General features: G+C 39.8%; 2 protein-coding genes across 5 annotated transcripts in view; one reads left to right on the top strand and one right to left on the bottom strand.

Annotated features, from left to right (window-relative positions):
* LOC134677390 (uncharacterized) overlaps positions 1-12,732 on the top strand; it is a 49,726-nt gene extending 36,994 nt beyond the window's left edge. Inside the window, exons 3-5 of one of the 4 annotated variants that reach the window (XM_063535837.1) lie at positions 7,898-8,018; positions 8,990-9,085; positions 9,760-12,731. In XM_063535837.1, the coding sequence (XP_063391907.1) occupies positions 7,898-8,018; positions 8,990-9,085; positions 9,760-12,605 (3,063 nt within the window). In that variant the 3' untranslated portion in view covers positions 12,606-12,731. Of the gene's footprint in view, positions 1-7,897; positions 8,019-8,989; positions 9,086-9,759 lie in introns of all 4 variants that reach the window. The other 3 variants (XM_063535839.1, XM_063535838.1, XM_063535840.1) reach the window with 3 other exon arrangements.
* Positions 12,733-14,113: 1,381 nt separating this feature from the next.
* Positions 14,114-19,068, bottom strand: LOC134677524 (zinc finger protein ZFP2-like). Its single transcript, XM_063535989.1, has 4 exons — positions 18,940-19,068; positions 17,893-18,101; positions 17,195-17,813; positions 14,114-16,549 (listed from the first exon to the last, which is right to left on the bottom strand). The coding sequence occupies exons 1-4, from the start codon at positions 19,007-19,009 to the stop codon at positions 15,327-15,329; spliced, it is 2,121 nt and encodes a 706-aa protein (XP_063392059.1). The 5' UTR covers positions 19,010-19,068; the 3' UTR covers positions 14,114-15,326.
* Positions 19,069-19,120: the final 52 nt, after the last annotated feature.

The following is a 19,120-nucleotide window of genomic DNA, read 5'->3' as shown; positions in this document are numbered from 1 at the left end:
CTCGATTATACTGATCAACCGTTCTTTTCGGAGCTTTTTGTTTTTTGTATGTAACAATACCGCAGTTTTTTTTTATTTTTTGTACATTGCTTTGGCTTGTTCCAACTTTTTTGGACACATCTCGGGACGAAATAGCCGGATTTTGATCAAACAGCTTACACACCTTTGATTTCAACTTTTTGTTCCGTTTTCTTGTCGGATGACCCTCTCGCTGCTTTCTTTCAGTAGTTTTACCTCGTTTTAGCTTTTTTATGGTCCTTTGCACTGTTCTCCGAGTTGTATTGCACGATTTTGCAAGTTCCAAAGTAGATATATAGGGATTCATAGTAAATTTTTGCAAAATTAAATCGCGCACGCTTTTTTCTTTTGACGACATCTTGAAAGACAAATACAAGTGAATGTTTTTTTTTAAGAATAAAAGATGCCAATACATTCTAATTTTGATATATATAATAAGTTTTACCAAAAAGGTTGAGAGTCTAGAAAAAAAAACGGAATATGTTAGCGACAATTTAATAGTACTCACCCTTTATCAGTTATTTAATAGTTTTTTTACATAATAGTTATTTTTACAACAAGAGATCAAAGTTTGATATTTCGTCGAGTGTTTATTTTGAGTCCCGTGCAAGCGAAAGATTCTATAATAGAACGTAGCGAGTGAATCTAATTTAGAATCTTGAGCGTAGTAAGGGATTCAAAAGCGCACGAGATGTAAATAACTTTGATCTCGTGTAGTACACAAAATTTTTCACCCTAAGCAGTGAGAACATACCTAGAGGGACAGAGATAATAGAACCCAAGTATATCGAACTTGTATTAGACCTCGCATGTTGAAATGACATTTAACTATAAAGGTCACTTGAATGCCATTTTGTCTCACTCAGTGAGCAAAATCGCATTATGCTCACTGTTTTTAAGAAGCAAAGTACCCTTGTTCGAGCTGCTGAGGTGAAAAAATATAAAACGAAACCTTAATGAATACAAATCATTCCGAGAGTCATCAAATCATCATCTTAATGATCCGACTTTAATTAGCTGGCTCTGTTGGTCGTGATGTAGAAAGTGAAAACACATAATAGCCTTTTGCCGCCGTAGGTGGGTAACGTTTTGGTCTGCATTTGTATGAAATTAAAGTTACAAAGAATATAGAGGATGTGTGCGAATTTTCTATACAAGTTATCTGACAAAAAAGTGTAGAAGATTAAAAAAAACGGGGCAAGTGCGAATCGGACTAGCGCACGAAGGGTTCCGTAGATACCATAATGCAAATAAACACAAAAAAGAACGGTCACCCATCCAAGTACTGACCCCGCCCGACGTTACTTAACTTCGGTAAACAAAAACCGGGCAAGTGCGAGTCGGACTCGCGCACGAAGGGTTCCGTACCATAATGCAAAAAAAAAACAAAAAAAAGCAAAAAAAAAACGGTCACCCATCCAAGTACTGATCACTCCCGACGTTGCTTAACTTTGGTCAGAAATCACGTTTGTTGTATGGGAGCCCCATTTAAATCTTTATTTTATTCTGTTTTTAGTATTTGTTGTTATAGCGGCAACAGAAATACATCATCTGTGAAAATTTCAACTGTCTAGCTATCACGGTTCGTGAGAAACAGCCTGGTGACAGACGGACGGACGGACGGACGGACAGCGAAGTCTTAGTAATAGGGTCCCATTTTACCCTTTGGGTACGGAACCCTAAAAATCACGTTTGTTGTGTGAGAGCCCTATAGTAGAAGAGCCGGCCGCAAATTTTCTAACCGACTTGATACCACGATGAAATGCACAATGGTTTCCCATAAAAGTGATGCTAAGTCCGAATTCGATAGTCTGCCACGGCGGAACTTGCCGAAAGTACGAAAAAGAAGGCCACTTCCGGTGCGAAAAAAGGGGGCTAATTTAACCCATCTGATACCGAAATAATAGTTATGGCAGCAGTTAGAAATTTACATGTAGACACAGAGAAGCGAAGTCTGCCAGTATTTTTTTGCCAGAAGTGCTTGGCAGACGCTCTCAAAGGTGGCCACCGGGACCCCTAATTTAACCCATCTGATAACACCATAAAACCACTTCCAGTCGGTAGGTATGACCGATAAAATGAGGTGCGGACGCAAGAATACCAATTTGTGAAGCCAGTATTTTCGTTCTGGGGCATTTTTTCAATTTAGAGGGCTCTAATGTCACCATAAATCTAAAATTGGTGATTGACACCAATTTCATTCTGATCAAATCGACCGATTTGATCAGTCCCGTCTGGATACCGCTTTAACCACCACGGGAAATCAATATCTTTCCCACACTGTATAAATCGAAACTAATTATTTCCCTTCACAAGCTAAAACTAGCAGAACAACTGAACTAAGGAAATGTAACCATTATCGGCGTGGTTAGTTTCTTATAGCGTTTTCGGAAGACTATTAACATTATCTATTATATTCTGGCAAACCCAATAGTATGGGTCGAGTACCTACCTACATCATTTTTATGGCAGCTATAAGCCTTTCCATTATGGGGTCATCTATTTATATACCGCGTGTGGCCTGTAACATGAGCAAATAATTAACATAGATTGTACTCCTCAAACGGTGACACTTTTGTTCAATAACTTTTAAAAATTATGAAGTATTTAGACTCCCTATTTTTCGTACAAAATAAATACTATCTTCAATGGACGCCATCGCCACGCAATATCATTGTGATTGACGTTGCTTGTCACGCCTTAATCATAACAAAATTCGCAATACATTGCGTCTTAGAATAAACTTTAAAGTGTATTAAAAATCAAACCACAAGTTATTTTTAAAAGTCGCTGAACAAATGTTGGTCAGTATGAGGAGTACAGCCTACAGTTTAATTTTTTGCTCATGTTACAGGCCACACCCGGTATAGGTAGCATATTAGTAGCACGTAGTTTATCATTTGATAGAATAACAAAAGAAAGTTGATTTACCCTAATAATATTAACATAGGTACTACTAATATTATTAACTATTAGCGACCCGACCCTGCTTTCCACGGGATACACAAAAGCTAATTATCCTTAAGAATCACGCAATTGAAAGGTGAAAACCGCATGAAAATCCGTTCAATAGTTTTTAAGTTAAACGCGAACATACATATATATAAATGCGGCGGAGGAATTTGTATGTGTATAGATTCTATTTGGCAGTAAAGCTATGATCCATAGTCTGTCCAGATTAAAAAAAGTCTAGGCATGCCTACATTCACTTCCGCCACGACACTTCCCATGACGGCAAAAAGCGCGGGAACTCAGCTTGTCTTTAATTGGGTCTGATTGTCTATGGTTGTGGCGTAATAGACAATAGAGGGAAGTACATTGTCGCGCAGTAGTGTATCGCATTTATCGATAAAAAAATATATAATAAAATAACTTAACCAAAAAAAAACTCGGCAAACGGGGTTTTAAGAATTTACGAACGAGTGTGAATTGAAGCCCGAAGCCGAAAGCGAGGGCTTCATTAACACGAGTTCGTAATTCCTGTACCACACGTGATACATGTACACAATGTTTTCATCACAATGAAACGCCACTTGTGAGGAAAAAAAGGAAATAAATAAATCATCATCATCTTCTTCGCGTAATCCTGGCTTTTTGCCACGGCTCATAGGAGCCTGATGGGGTCCGCTTGGAAACTAATCCCGGGAATTAGCGTAGGCAGTTTTTACGGCCATCTGACCTTCCAACCCAGAGGGGAACTAGGCCTTGTTGGGATTAGTCCGGTTTCCTCACGGTGTTTAGGGAAATAAATAAAACTACTGCTTATTTCGTACTTACATTACAGCTTTAGCTCGAAATTTTGAATTTACGGACCACATCACCTATAATACGTGTAATAAATCACTTATAATACCTTTTACGAGCAAGTGTGAGGAAAATAAATGAACATCCATCGACAACTTTTCCCCGCACTACGCTTTAATCTAGTTTACGTTCTCATTTGCGGCGAGAGTGTGCTCTATGGAGATTACTCATTAGTCTATGATACAGGGTCATTGCCGATACACGGACCTTATCTTACACAGATTGACCTAGTAAGTACTAAAGAAAGTATAGTTCGTTTTTTTAGCATTAGAAATAAGGTAAACAATCTTGATGTGTCTTTTAATTGAAAAACACGTTTTAAAAATAAGTTACGACAAATATATAACAATTATGAATCTAATACGATCATTTATATTCTTCTGCTTTCATAAGTAATAGTTTTTGAATTTTAATAAGCGTTGTTCAATTAAAAGATACGTCAAGATCGCTCACCTTCTTGCAAGTTCTTTCCAATGCTAAAAAAACGAACTATAGTGCATAATTGTTTTCCATCGTATTTACTCGGAAACGTTCGTATTTGTCAACTTCAGTCAACCTCAGTACTTTTTGTACCGAGACTGACTAAAACAGCAAGACACGTTCGTACGTTTCCATGAAAATACGATGGAAAATAATTATACACTACATCTGTACCGAAAATGTAACGTTCGGATCAAAGAGCATATAATCACTACGTGTTCGGATGTCATGTATGTACCTATAGATTAGGTACCTCTGTGTTCGTGTGGGTCCATTCTTGGAAACGAAATTTGACCCACTTCCCGATTTCCGATTGAGATGAAATGTTGCATTCATTTAAATGTAAAACGGATGACAATGCAATATTATGATGACATGGAGCTGATCTGATGATGGAGACAGGAGGTGGCCATCGGAACTCTGTGATAAAACACCGCAATCTAATTGTGAGTGAGCTTTTTAGAATTGTCTCGATAAGTATTAGAGTTGTCTGTAGAAAGAAAAGTACAGTCAGCGATAAAAACTTGTACCAAACATATTTTTTTAGGGTTCCGTACCCAAAGGGTAAAACGGGACCCTATTACTAAGACTTCGCTGTCCGTCCGTCCGTCCGTCCGTCCGTCCGTCCGTCCGTCCGTCCGTCCGTCACCAGACTGTATCTCACGAACCGTGATAGCTAGACAGTTGAAATTTTCACAGATGATGTATTTCTGTTGCCACTATAACAACAAATACTAAAAACAAAATAAAATAAAGATTTAAATGGGGCTCCCATACAACAAACGTGATTTTTGATCAAAGTTAAGCAACGTCGGGAGTGGTCAGTACTTGGATGGGTGACCGTTTTTTTTTTTGCTTTTTTTTTGTGTTTTTTTGCATTATGGTACGGAACCCTTCGTGCGCGAGTCCGACTCGCACTTGCCTGGTTTTTTGGCAAAAACGTATATCAGACAAAGTAACGGTCAGAAGCTATAGATATAAACAGAATTGTGCTCTATAAAAAAGGAAAGTCATCTTCATAATTTCTAGTTTCCGAGCCGTGCTTCAGATAATTCTCTAAACGGTCTGACGATAATCCAATTAGGTATGTTTAATGCTTTTAATGATAGGTTGAGATGTTTGTATCCATAATGAAAAGGTAAACAGTAGAGATGCACCAGATATCCGGTTACTTTCCGGAATCCGGCCTATCCGGCCATTATTTTACTATCGGGCCGGATACCGGATAGTAACATTGCTTGATTTCGGAGTAAACAAATTGGATTTAAGAAACAGACACGGTCATAATCGTACTTGTTTATTATTTTAAAACAATTTAATCATTCCACTGACTTGCACGCGCACTCATTTCGAACCTAGAAAATGTCCGCGCGAACGTTTACTAGGAAACGGGTCAAACCTGCAGAATGCACACCTGAAAAACCGAAATGTAGGTATAGTTCCGCTGGTCGCATATTGCGCGGCCGGATACCGGATATTCGGCCGAATATCCGGTATCCGGTATCCGGCCAAACAACTATCCGTTGTATCTCTAGTAAACAGCTGAAGACGCTCTATTTACATATTTACGTAGTTACTTTTATTTAAAATAAGTTATTTTACACCATGCATGAAATAAAGCACCAGAAGGTTAATAGTGAAACGTAGACAGCAGTTATTTTTGGGATCCCTTTGTTTCCCATAAACTTATTGTGTCGAATTTCGATATTCAGAAATTGATATCCATATAATTTATGGACATAAACATCAATAGTCATAATTTTTGTTAAGTATAACGTTTCATAGTTCTAATGTTAAACATCTATAATATTGAACGCTATAATCACAAAAGATATAAAATTGATGAGTATAACATTCAAAGGTATATCAATAATTATTCAGAAATATTTTAAGGCATATATTTTATTGGACTAATGGTCGTTATTCATATAGTTTTAATATCATCCCTTTGTTTCCCATAAACTTACTGTTCCGAATTTCGATAGTCAGAAAATGATATCCATTATGATTTATGGACATAAACATCAATAACATAATTTTTGGCAAGTAAAACGTTTAATGTTTCTAATATTTAGGAGCTATTATTACTATTAAACATTATTGTTTATATTTAAACATTATGACTTTCAATAATTATGTCAAACAAAGGGACCCACATTTTTTATGATTAAAGTGAATTACGTCTAAGAAACCAAACCAATAACATCCTCCTTCATATAAAGAACGCGGCCGCGAAGCGGGGCTCCGTCGACTCATTGGCGGGACGAAATGGCTTAATAAGCTACATGAAAAATAAGAAATGGCGGGGAAATCAGTAAGGCAAACAATAAAAAATCTATTTCCTCAGGTAGGTTCGTTAGTTACCTTGTGGCCCTCAGAGCGGAAATAGGAGCCCCGCGAAGCGGGGCTCCGTCGACTCGTTGGCGGGACGAAATGGCTTAATGAACTACATGAAAAATAAGAAATGGAGGGCAAATCAGTAAGCCAAATAAAAAATAATCCCCAGGTAGGTAGGCAAGCATGCAATTTGTATTGTTTAATTTTATAACTATTGACAATATGACTAATAAAAATTATGATCGAAAACGTTATGGTCTAAAAAAATCGGAATTTAAAATTTAGGGAATGCAATAGAGCCTCTACTTATCATTATAACCTGCGATAAAAGACCTTACAACGATTATTATAAGCAAGTTTATAGCCTTCAACATTATGTAGTGGTATACCTTCTGGACTATGAATATTATGAGTAACAAATTTTATACCTAACAATAATAATGACCTGCAAAAATCGGAATTGCAATTTATGTTGTTAAATTTTATGACTATTGACAATATGACTAATAAAAATTATGATGAAAAACGTTATGAACTGAAAAAATCGGAACAAAAAATTTATGGAAACCAATAGAGACCCGTTATTTTTAGACACAATTTCTATTTTAAATACTGTAGAAAACTATAAAGAGTAGGCAATTTAATCGTGACGTCACAAGCTAGTGTTTAATATAAATTCCATAGTAGCAAAATCGTTTTGACAGTACGAAAAAATAACTGATTTGTCTAGTAGTCAAATACCCTATTGATTTCCATCGTGTATTCTCGTCGGGGCCGAAGCGTCCGGTACTTCGTTTTCTAGGTATCCCATGATCACTGATCACCATAAAAAACGAAGTGACATGTCAAATTACATCTTAAATAATTGCAGAATGTCATCTTAAAATGAGATGTGTCGATTGTATGGCGGCGCTTAGGCTCGCGTGACTTACATAAATATGTAGTGTTTCCTTCGTATTTTCACGGAAACATACAAACATAGTCTTGCTATTTCCGTCAGTCTCTGTACAAAAAGTGCTGAAGGTTGACTGAGTATCATGACAAATACGAACGTTTCCGAGAAAATACGACGGAAAACAATTAACGCACTACTTCTGTGTTTATACATACATACATACATACATACATATAATCAAGCTTATTTCCCGGAGGGGTAGGCAGAGACCACGGATTTCCACTTGCTACGATCCTGACATACCTCTTTCGCTTCCTTCACATTCTGTGTTTATAACCTATTAATCTATATGTTCTGTTCCAGACGCTGCTGCTATGGTGTATACTCGGCCTGGCGTTGGCAGACGACACTCCACCGGGCCTGGTGGCCAAGGACAGCGACCAGGACCTCGTGGCCGAAGCGACGCAGTCAGGTAAATGCACAGGTACCTACTGCTTTAAAATTTCTACAGGGAAATGGATTGCCAACCTCGTGATATGTATCGACCTCGCTCTCGCTATACTCCCGGCTGACAAGAGTGACAAGCCATGCTAAAGCCCCCTCCAGACTATGTCCGTGAATCGCGGCGCGACGTCGCGGAACGAACATATCGCGAAGTTGACGTATGACCACTCGCACACTTCACGGCGATTTCGCAGTTTGGTTTGCGTTCGCGGCTTCGCCCGCGATTCACGCGCATAGTCTGGAGGAGGCTTCACGTTATAAATGCGAAAGTAACTCTTCACAGGCCGATAAATAGGGAATTGTTGAGGGTGAGCAAAGCGAGGTCGTCAAATAAAACGAGGCTGGCAATTCCTTATTTCACGGACAAGGTATGTAATGGTGTCAGTCTTTTGTGTAAATGTTGTTCAAGATGAGTTAAGACGAAACGGGAGATCAGTTTTAAATATTTTAGGTAAATATACCCGTTTCGCTCACGGAAGCGGCTCCTAAAACTAGTGCGATAAGGACAAGTCGAAAAATCCTGCGTAAAAATCTCAAAAATCGAGGTTTCGTACTCGACTGTTTCCTCCTCCAAAACATAACCAATCGTAACCAAATTTGGAAATCTAAATGATTATGAAATTATCTGTGTCGGAGCGTATTGCTTTTTTGGCTAATTGATATCAGTTATGAATAGGGAGTATAGGGACTACGCCTCTCATTGCGGCATAGTCAATGAGGCCATTTTGGCCATTTTTGAAGGGCTCTAGCGCCTTAAAAAACAAAAATATCAAAAAAAGCAAAACGGTCCGACACAAATATTGACAATATTAATCTGTGTTGAAAAAATCATTGCTCTAACATCAAAACCCATGGAGGAAACAGTCGAGTACGTTTGTTTGGAGAAATGACCACTCCTGATGGCTCCCCGATTAGTGATGGGCAGCTCCTAAAGTTTTCGGCATGTTTCAGGCGGGCAGGCCCAGAAGCGTGAGGCGTCGTTGTCGAACTCGTACGGAGAGCCGCTGCCGGCCGACGCGTACGGCCCCCCGAGAGACACCTCTAATGGTAAATATTTATTTGCTCGTAAAAATTAGTGCCTACGCCAATTCTTGAAATAGGGAGTGATGATGCTCTCCTGACCGATTTTGGCCACAGCGACTGTGTGCTCTGAAGTAGGCAATTTTTAACTCGTGTTATTAGAGTGTAGCTGATTCACTCTCTGGTGCGCCCTTAGGTGGCTCACGTACGTACCCTATCTTCTTGCTAAATACTCGAGCGCACTTTTTAGAATAGGGGGTATTACTGCAATGTTCTGCCGCCAGAGTGCAGCACTAAGCTAGCTAGTAAACCATAGAGTAACTTATACATACTGTGCCTTAAACTGTTTTTTGGCAAGTTTTCACAGACATTAAAAGGTGACAATAAATCAAGGCGGGTTAAAAAAAATCGAAATTTAGTTAATCTGCCTCTTTATTGCTCGAATATGCAAGAGTGATAGAGGGGTTAGATAACGAAATTTCAATTTTCTTGTTTCGCGGTAGACCCCCAGGTTGTGATGGAATGTTGTAGTGGCGCCCCCTACGCAGAGTTTCGCGTAATATTCCCTATTAGTTGTTAGGCGGACCCCAGGCTCTCATGAGCCGAGGCAATATGCCGGGATAACGCGAAGATGACATTTGTAATGTTACAAATAAAATCGATATTATACCTATTAAAGCTCCTATCTTACGTGTTTCCAGGTCTCCAGCACCCGGCGCCCGTGTTCCAACAGCAGGACTTCCAGAACAACATCTTCGACACCCCACCTGGCGCCTACGGACCCCCTCAGCCCATCATATTCCCCAGCCAGAACTACGAGGGCCCCCCACCCCCCGTGCGCAAGCCTCAGCCCGTCTACGGACCCCCTAAGCAGACCTACGGACCCCCTAAACAAATATACGGACCCCCCAAACCCATCTACGGACCCCCTAAGAAAACTTACGGTCCCCCGAAGCAAACTTATGGAGCACCTTTCAAACCACCGAAAATTCAATTCCCTAAACCAGTTTATGGCGTTCCGAAACAAATGTACGGACCCCCTAAACCCATATATGGACCGCCTAAATTGCAAACTAATTATGGTGCCCCAGTAAACAGCATACCCTTACCGGCCTTGCCTGAGCTTCCACCGATCAATTTACCACAGAACTTTGGCACAGGAATCGGAAACATTGATTTACCAGCGACCATCTACGGAACCCCTATTCCATCCTTACCTTTAGACCTGAAACCTAACTTCCCCATCCCTTCTGACACTTACGGACCCCCTGGACACTCCGTCGGCCCTATAGGACCTAATGAGCAAGTCGTGGTTCAAGATGCCGGTAACATAGGGCATTATGGCCCTCCGCAGCCTGATCCGAACCCAAGGCCACCGCATCCGGGCATCCCCGCCCCACCCACGCCACCTCATGTACTCTACGATGGATGGAAACCGATTCCTGGAGTCTCCAAGCCTCTAATTGAAAACCTGGACAACAATATTGGGGACCAATACGGCCCGCCACCGCCGGCACCAGTCCAAGAAGTTCATTTGAATTTAGATGAACATTCACTACCAAACGTGAACGCAGGTCCATATTTCTCTGGAGCTCAAATATCTACAGGCTACTCCAATGTACATCAGGATATTTTAGCAAATATTGATTTAAATGCTATCGTTGGTGGAGATTCTAATCATATTGATCAATCAAAGACGGTGTTTGAAGCGCATTATACGGAACCGAACCAAGATCTTGGTGTTCAAAGTCTACCGCTAGCGCAGACTAAGCCGTTTGATACTTACGGCGCTCCGCCAGTGGAGTCGCTATCAGGAGGATCCTATCCCACGTCTATTAGACAGCAGGGCGCTAAAGGCTTAGTTCCACCTTCGGGTGTTTATGGAGTCCCACCTGGAAGCCAATACGGAGCGCCCCCGCGCCCACCTCCAGCTAATCTCCCGATCCCTTACGGCAGTCACTCAGGCGGAGGACATTCAGGCGGCAGTTCTCCTCGTCACCCAATTAAATTCAGGGATTCCGTCCCTGAAGGACTGTTCCAAAACATCGGGCAAACTACACGCGTGAAGGATGCTCATAACATTGATCACATTAAACAAGGGCCGGCGTATCTGCCTCCACCAGTCAGGGAAGTGAAGGACGCTAATCATCAGATCGGCAACTTTGGAATCGGAAACCTTGCTTTGTCCATCGAGCCTTCGAGCCTTTTCAGTCTGCCTCACGCCGGCAGCCCTATCAACTTCCAACAAGCACAGCAACCTAACAGCTTATATGGCTCTCCTATCGACTCTTACTCAGCACCTCTCGGAACTATAGCCGATCATACAGCTTCAGGCTCTAATACAAATTCAGTAACGGCTGCTTTAGACGGTACGATCTTGGCGAATCTTTCTAATTTGGACGCGGCCGCCATTTTGAAACACTGTCCTTATCACGAAGCTATTCTTAAAGCGGCTCAATTGGGGGAGAAGATACCTTCGGATTTAGCGTCCAGTTACGTCGCCAGTTTGAGCTCTTTAGGCTCAACCTTATCTAAAAGCCAGCAGACTTTAATATCGCCTCAGAACGGCTTCAACACTCCTGTGGCTGGAAGCGAGTCAGTATCATACAATTCTAAAGACCTAGTCGCTGCCTCTCACACATTAGTTCAAACTAACCATCCAACCAATAACATAAAGAGCGAAAAGACGGAAAAGACGAGCATACAGAAAGGTAAATCGATAAAAGACGAATCTGGAAAGCATAGTTACAAACACGAAGGTCTACAGCAGCAGATCTTCCAAACTTCTGAGAAAATTAGGAACTTGAGTGAAGAAACTAAGCAACTACAGCAGAAAATTGTATCGACAAGCCAAAGCTTAAGCCAGGTCAATGGACAGATATCACAATTCGGACAGAGAGAGAAAAACAGAGGCAACAACTATTCGTACCAAATACAGTCTTCCGCTGACCACAATGGGAAAGGACAACCGTCTATACCTCACGAGCAATTACTATCTGAAGGTCTTTTGCAAAGTATCTTGCAAGCCATCGAGCAGCCTTCGCAGAAACCGAGACAAGTGAAGGTGCAAAATCAGAACATAAATTTCGAACAAGCCAGCACTTTAGATTTGGCAAACTTAGACGCCGGTGGCCTTATTTTGCCTGCTGGCTACGAGCCTATCGATAGAACCAAAGACAAAGAGAAAACTCAAGAGAAGCCTGTAACTATTGATCAAGAAATACAGAGCACTAACAAAGATATAAAACAGATACTTAACAGTGAAATAATACACAGACACAGAGGTGACATTCCGCACACAGAATGCGATCTAAGAGCTGATAACTCGGTAACTCACACTATCGTAGTGCCGCCGCCAAACGTGGATAAAGTAGCGCCAGTTGAAGAAATCGATGATAACGATGTAGCCATCTATTTCGACGAGAAAACCGACGTGACCGAAAAACAGGAGCAAGTTACTGAAATCTCAGTAGCGACGAGTATAAGTGAAGGCGATTATGAAAAGGAGCCAGAATTTAGGGATAAAATTGAGAAGAAAGAATCGTAGGAAATGTTTGAAGAATCTAGTCTGCAAAACAGTGAGTTCAAAGGATTCATAAGTTAATCTTTCATAGAAACAGAAGGTAGATTTTTGCTAATAAAATAAGCAAATAGAAATCAATCATAAAATACGACAAAATACAATACACCGTGTTTTTATTGAATTCCGTTAACTTCGGGGTATGGTTAAGTACGTTTAAGAGAACTTCATGGCACAGTTAATTTAAAAAATATAGTTTAAAAAGTAATTAAATGTAGCATATAGCGTTGTTGTAACACGGGCATTTACATTTAACTCAACCAAATAATTGAAATCAGTGACATATCAATGTCATTTCGAACATCGACCGACCGAGATTGTACTTAAGTTTACTAGCAAATGTATAAACTCATCCTAAACACTAATCAGTATGTAAACCGGCCCTAAGGCAAGTGTACACGCTTGTAGAGGCCTTATAGGAAAAAAATAAATTATTGATTGTGTCCGAAATGGAGTTAATTAGAATATCGGTGTCTTTGAGAAAGTTACTTGATTTAAGCTCAGGAATGCACCCTTGAAATTAACGGAAATAAAAAAAAGCATGGTGTATAATAACATCACGTCCGTATAATGCCGGCTACATACGTAACGATAAATCGTAGCGATAAAACTGTGCAGTCCGACTGTGCAGATAAATCGAACCGTGTGTATGACAAATCGTTACGATAATCGACAACGATTTGTCATACACACGGTTCGATTTATCTGCACAGTAGGACTGCACAGTTTTATCGCTACGATTTATCGTTACGTATGTAGCCGGGGTAAAGCTAGGACCATTTTATTGTGATTTTGATGCCATAACACGGAAAATAACTTTTGGCTCAGTGGCAGAAGATGTCACGTTTCTGATTGGTCACACCTTTCTAAATTATTTACTTTAGTTCAACAGTCACGAGAGGCTCACTGGAATATTTAAATGCCATCTGTATTTGCTGATTTCTAAATATGTGGGCCATACTGAAAATTTTTGAATTCTGATATATGAAATGACTTATTTTTTCTAAGTAATCAGTCCAGGAATTTTCAGTATGCCCAAAGTATCCCTTTTTAAAAGTAATATATTTAGAAAATATTTAACATAATGTTATTTCCGTAAGGGATATATTTAGAAATGAGCAATCGTAAAAGGTGTCGGAATTAAAAGACTGATTCGACATCTTTTTTTTAAACAAACGATTTTAAATGTAACGAATTTAATTTAACTTATTTATAATAACGCCATCTATCGGAGATCTGAGAAAACTCCACCGTTTAAGAGCTCTATTTCTTTAGAACTTTGTGAACTGTTTGAGATTTCTCAGATCATACTTCTTTAACTATCATTATTTATATCTTTAACCTTAATTTTAATTTAAGTTTAGAATTTCAGTATTTTCTTGTTTCTCCACTATTTATTGATTTTTGGTAAGTGGATGTCTGTATGTACGGCAGTACAAATGTATTTCTTTAAGATAAATAAAATGTACAGTACATATGATTGTTTTTTTTTTTGTATTTTCTAAACTGCAAAACGTAATTCAAGACCAAAAAAGTAAGAAATGTTGCCACTTTTTTATTGGCGCGTTTTGTATTTATGTAAAAATAAGTAAATAAAAGTACTTTATTAAATTGCAGGAGTAACATTACTAATAAATAAATTATCTTAGCGTGATTATTTATCATTACCAATTTACTATTTTACGAACAAATTATTGCAGTGGCAACATTGTCTTACTTTTGCAGTATAGTGCTATACAAAACTTTGTTCACGGAGCACTTAGATCCACTTGCACCATCCCACTAACCCGGGGTTAAGCGGTTAAAACGTTAACCCATTGTCAAATTGTACTGGTAACCATTGTAACTCTAGGTTTAATCGGTAACCTCGGGTTAGTGGAATAGTGCAAGTGGCCCTAATATAGATAGATATATACTTATATATATATATATGTATACATAGAAAACACCCACGACTCAGGGACAAATAATATTAAATAGTAAAAAAAATAATTAAATTGTTCAATTAAAAGATACGTCAAGATCGCTCACCTACTTGCAAGTTCTTTCTAATGCTAAAAAAAAACGTGCATAATTGTTTTCCATCGTATTTTCTCGGAAACGTTCGTATTTGTCAACTTCCTTCGAGCAACACGGAAACATACAAGCAACATCATCAATATCAACATCATCACCCTAGCGTTGTCCTGTCTTGTTGCCACGGTCTGTACCTTTAGGTATTTAAATAAAAGTAAACAAAATCTACCCTCAAATGGCTCCATAGTTGAGGGTAGACGAAAACATTGCATGATCAAATAATGTAGGTTACAGTCAGGTCGTTCAGTGATAGATCCAGGTGCTTTTCTATTTGGTTGGTTAGCCAATAAATGTTATAACTAGCCGAAAATATACAAATTATTTATTTACTTTTATTTAAATACCTACTGATACAGAATATAGTTAGGTAAATAAACATGAAATGTAGACAAACATGGAGGCGACTACGGCTCTAAATTCCAAAAGGTCTTATAGGTATTGAGTACCTGCTAATGTAATTCTAACTCTATTCTTTTAGCGGTAAAGTTGATATCTGTATGGAATATTTTGTTGTTATTGCGTTTTACTTTGCACCCGTAATTAGCGATTTGGTTTAACAAAGGAAAACAGTGCCTCTCAAGTTGATTCCGACATTTTAAAACCGTACGACTATCATACACACTTGTGGCTCCTCAAACCGCTGCGATTAGTGAACTTCTTCTCACACATCTCGCATGAGAATGGTTTTTCACCTGTGTGAATCCTTTCATGAATTATTAATGTATTCCGTTGCGTAAAACTCTTTTTACATACATCACAGGTGTATGGTTTGTCCCCGCTGTGTATACGCTCGTGGCAAAGTAAAAGGGAGCGGCGGGAGAATGTCTTCTTACACGTCCCGCATGAAAATGGTCTCTCACCTGTGTGAGTGCGTGCGTGAACCTTTAAAGCATTCAGCTGTGAAAAGTCTTTCATACATATACCGCAAGAGTAAGGTTTTTCACCGGTGTGAATACGCACATGACTTTTTAAAGAGCTCCTATCAATAAAACTATTTTTACATACTTTGCAGGAATAAGGTTTCTCCCCGCTGTGAATACGCTCATGAATCTTTAAATGGCTGCTGTTAGCAAACTTCTTGTCGCACGTTCCACAAGAGTATGGCTTCTCCCCTGTATGGATCCGTTCGTGATTTTTTAAAGTAGAGCGCTGAGTAAACGTCTCGTTACATACTCGACAAGAATACGGCTTTTCACCGGTATGGGTACGCTCGTGAGTCTTCAAATGACTGCGGTGTGCAAACTTCTTTTCGCACATTCCGCAGGAATAAGGTTTTTCGCCTGTGTGACTTCGCTCGTGTATTTTTAAATTACTAAGTTTTGAAAACTCCTTATTACATATACTGCACGAGTGTGGTTTTTCTCCTTTATGAAGTTTTTCGTGACTGTTTAATGTACTTCGCTTGGTGAACCTCTTTTCGCACACGCTACAGAAATAAGGCTTTTCACCGGTATGTTTTAGTTTGTGATTCTTCAAATTATTCAGACTAGTAAAGCTCTCGTCGCACAGTATGCACGCGTATGGTTTCTCCCCTGTGTGTATACGTTCATGTATCTTTAAACCGCTTTTGTGTGCAAACTGTTTGATACACGAGCTACACGAGTAAAGTTTAGTGCCGGTATGGACGCGCTCGTGTTTCACTAAAGTGTCGTGTACTGCGAATTGTTTGTGACATGTTTCGCATGAAAAAGGTTTTTCTTTCGTGTGTGTTCGCATGTGTATCTTTAAGGCACTCGGATGCTTGCACACTCTCGAGCAGATGCGGCATTCGCGTGGTGCTCTACTCGCGCTCGCGACGACCAGTAAGTCTTCTGTGGTGCCTCCCCTGTGTGTCTCTATAACAAAAGACAAAAGTCAGGCCTATTTGCAGTCTAACCTCTAAGCCAGCGGTCGGCAACCTTTTAGCAGCCAAGGGCCACATAGTAGTTAACGGAGGTGACGCCGGCCGTACTTTGATATTTATGATTTTATGAGATATTGTCGTTTGTCACTATTACATACAAAATAGCCAAGGCGGCACTCGGGCCGCAAGTGACAGGTTCACGAGCCGCATGCGGCCCGCGGGCTGCAGGTTGCCGACCGCTGCTCTAAGCAAATAGTTACAACAAGCGTAAATTAGCGAGGGATAGAAAGAAACAGGATATACGCAATGTAAAGAAATTAAAAACCCATTTAAAAATAGCGGACAAGTAATTTTCTGAAGTGACCATTATTGTGAAGATTAACCCCCTTATTCATAAACGCACTGCAAATCTCAATTAGTTAATAAACGTTTGTCTTTATCTGTCATTTTTACTTATGTATTTGTAAGAAAGGGATAAAACATTTAACTCAAACAGTCTCGTAAAGTTTTATGAATATGGGGGTAAGAGGATACTTCGGCCGCTTCTCCATTCAAACGTAGTTCCCTTACCCTGAGAGGAAAATTGGGACTACGTTGGTATGACGAAACGGCCGTCCCTTTTCCTCTCGTTACGTACCTTGAGTTTTAGATTGTGCGCGCGTCTGCACGCCAGCGGGACTCAGCACGAGCTCCCCCCGCACCTCATGCCCCGAATACAACTCCTCTACCTCCTTCTTTATCTGCACCACCTTCTGCAGGCCTGTCTGCTTCGCATCATTCACATTCTCTTGTACATCAATGTTCGTGTCTTTAACTTTTTGCAAATCAAATACTTCCTTTTTCACGTCTATAACATCTTGTAAGTCGATAGCTTCTTGCTTCACATTTATAACTTTATCTGGCAGTTCAATTTCTTGTTTAACTGTGTTGCTCACTTGTTTTACATGAGCGACCTCTTTCTCTGTGTTAGTTGTTAACACAAAACTGTTGATAACTTCTTCACGCGTATCAATCTCCTTCGCGTCTTTAACTTTTTGCAAATAATATACTTCCTTTTTCACATCTATATCTATAACATCTTGGTCAATAACTTCTTGCTTCACATTTATATCTGGCAGTTCAATTTCTTGTTTAACATCATGACACAGTTTGATCTCTTGTTTTACATGAGCGACCTCTTTCTCTGTGTTAGTTATCAGTTTTGTGTTGACAACTTCATCACGCGGGATGATTTCTTTCTTCATGTTACCATTTTGCTGAAAAAACATGCAAATGTTTATTCGAAGATACCTTTTTACATACCTCTTGTGTTATCTGACTGCCGCAAATACATACCTCTTGTGTTATCTGACTAGCTTCTTGTTCTATTTCAATTGCAACAACTTCATCTTCATATTTGATTTGCTCCACATCAATAATCACTGGTAAGTCTCCTTCCTTCATGTCAATATCCTCTCGCTTAGTGTCATTATGAAGTTCCTGTTGATCAGTCTCCATAATGCCCGGTGCGTTGGTCGTCAGCAATTCAGCTTCAGAGATATGCCCTGAAAAGAAACAGGTGAGATTGTCATTGAAAATGTCCTGATATGAGCTGGAATAATGAAGGTGATAAACTAGGCACATAGGTCAGAACCCAGGTATCATTATTTACTTGTCTTTTCTATATCTCGGGACCATGGGGTCCGGGACCTTTGGGAGGCGTACGTGGGGCCGAAGCCAACAGCGCAGAGGCCCTTTAAGACACTTTAATCTAAAAGCAAGGGATACACGTGGCGGATATCATCCCTGAACGCACAATGTGATACATCCGGAGATGGTCCCTGCCAGGTGCAAAGACTATTGCAGTGCTCTATTGTTATAATATCCCCCGTTTTAAAACTCTTAGGTCTTTCTTTCGGGCCCAGTCATTTATAAGGCGAGCATGGGGATATGGTTCCAACACGTAGAGGCCTGCTGGAACCTATTCACGGGTACATCAATAGATAACCGTGAACCGGTTTCAGCAGGCATTGGAAGCTATTGTAAATAATATAGACAGAGTACTGGTCTATGGTTTAAGTTTGGGTGGAAAAAGGACTGGGGTATTGCAAAGAAGTCCGGACACTTGCCATAACATTGCTTATTATAATATTTCTCCGTTTTGGATTTCACGGGCCTATAAATCCCGGTCTTTTGAAAGGCTTGCGTGGGGATATAAATCCAACACGTAGAGGCCCTTTGGAAAGCTTTAATGTCATGTAGAACGCCTGCTGGAACCCGTTCACAGGTGCAACAATAGACACCCATGAACCGGTCGCATTATGTACGTATTTTAGTAAATAAATATTTGTAGGTAAAATAAAATAATCGATATGATATGCATAGGGTCTGCGTGCGTCTCACCGTGGGGGGATGGTGAGCAAGCGGCCGGCGCGTCCCATAAAGGCTCTGTCTTCACATACACTGCATCCATTACAGATCGATTACTTGGTATATTACAATATTATTGTACAAAAACTACCAAATAAACTATAATAATAGTAATAACAGGTGTAGTGACAGCTGACGTGACAGTTTTTTTTTA

This window comes from Cydia fagiglandana, chromosome 26 (assembly GCF_963556715.1).
Source record: "Cydia fagiglandana chromosome 26, ilCydFagi1.1, whole genome shotgun sequence".
Taxonomy (NCBI): domain Eukaryota; kingdom Metazoa; phylum Arthropoda; class Insecta; order Lepidoptera; family Tortricidae; genus Cydia; species Cydia fagiglandana.
Note: the sequence above shows the minus strand (reverse complement) of the source record. Positions and strands in the feature narration are given on the sequence as shown.

Coding starts and splice junctions, on each gene's coding strand:
- LOC134677524 (XM_063535989.1), bottom strand. CDS start 19,009: ATGGATGCAGTGTATGTGAAGACAGAGCCTTTATGGGACGCGCCGGCC. Junction 18,102..18,939: donor TTGCTCACCATCCCCCCACG/GTGAGACGCACG, acceptor GTTTCTTTTCAG/GGCATATCTCTGAAGCTGAA. Junction 17,814..17,892: donor CTAGTCAGATAACACAAGAG/GTATGTATTTGC, acceptor ATGTTTTTTCAG/CAAAATGGTAACATGAAGAA.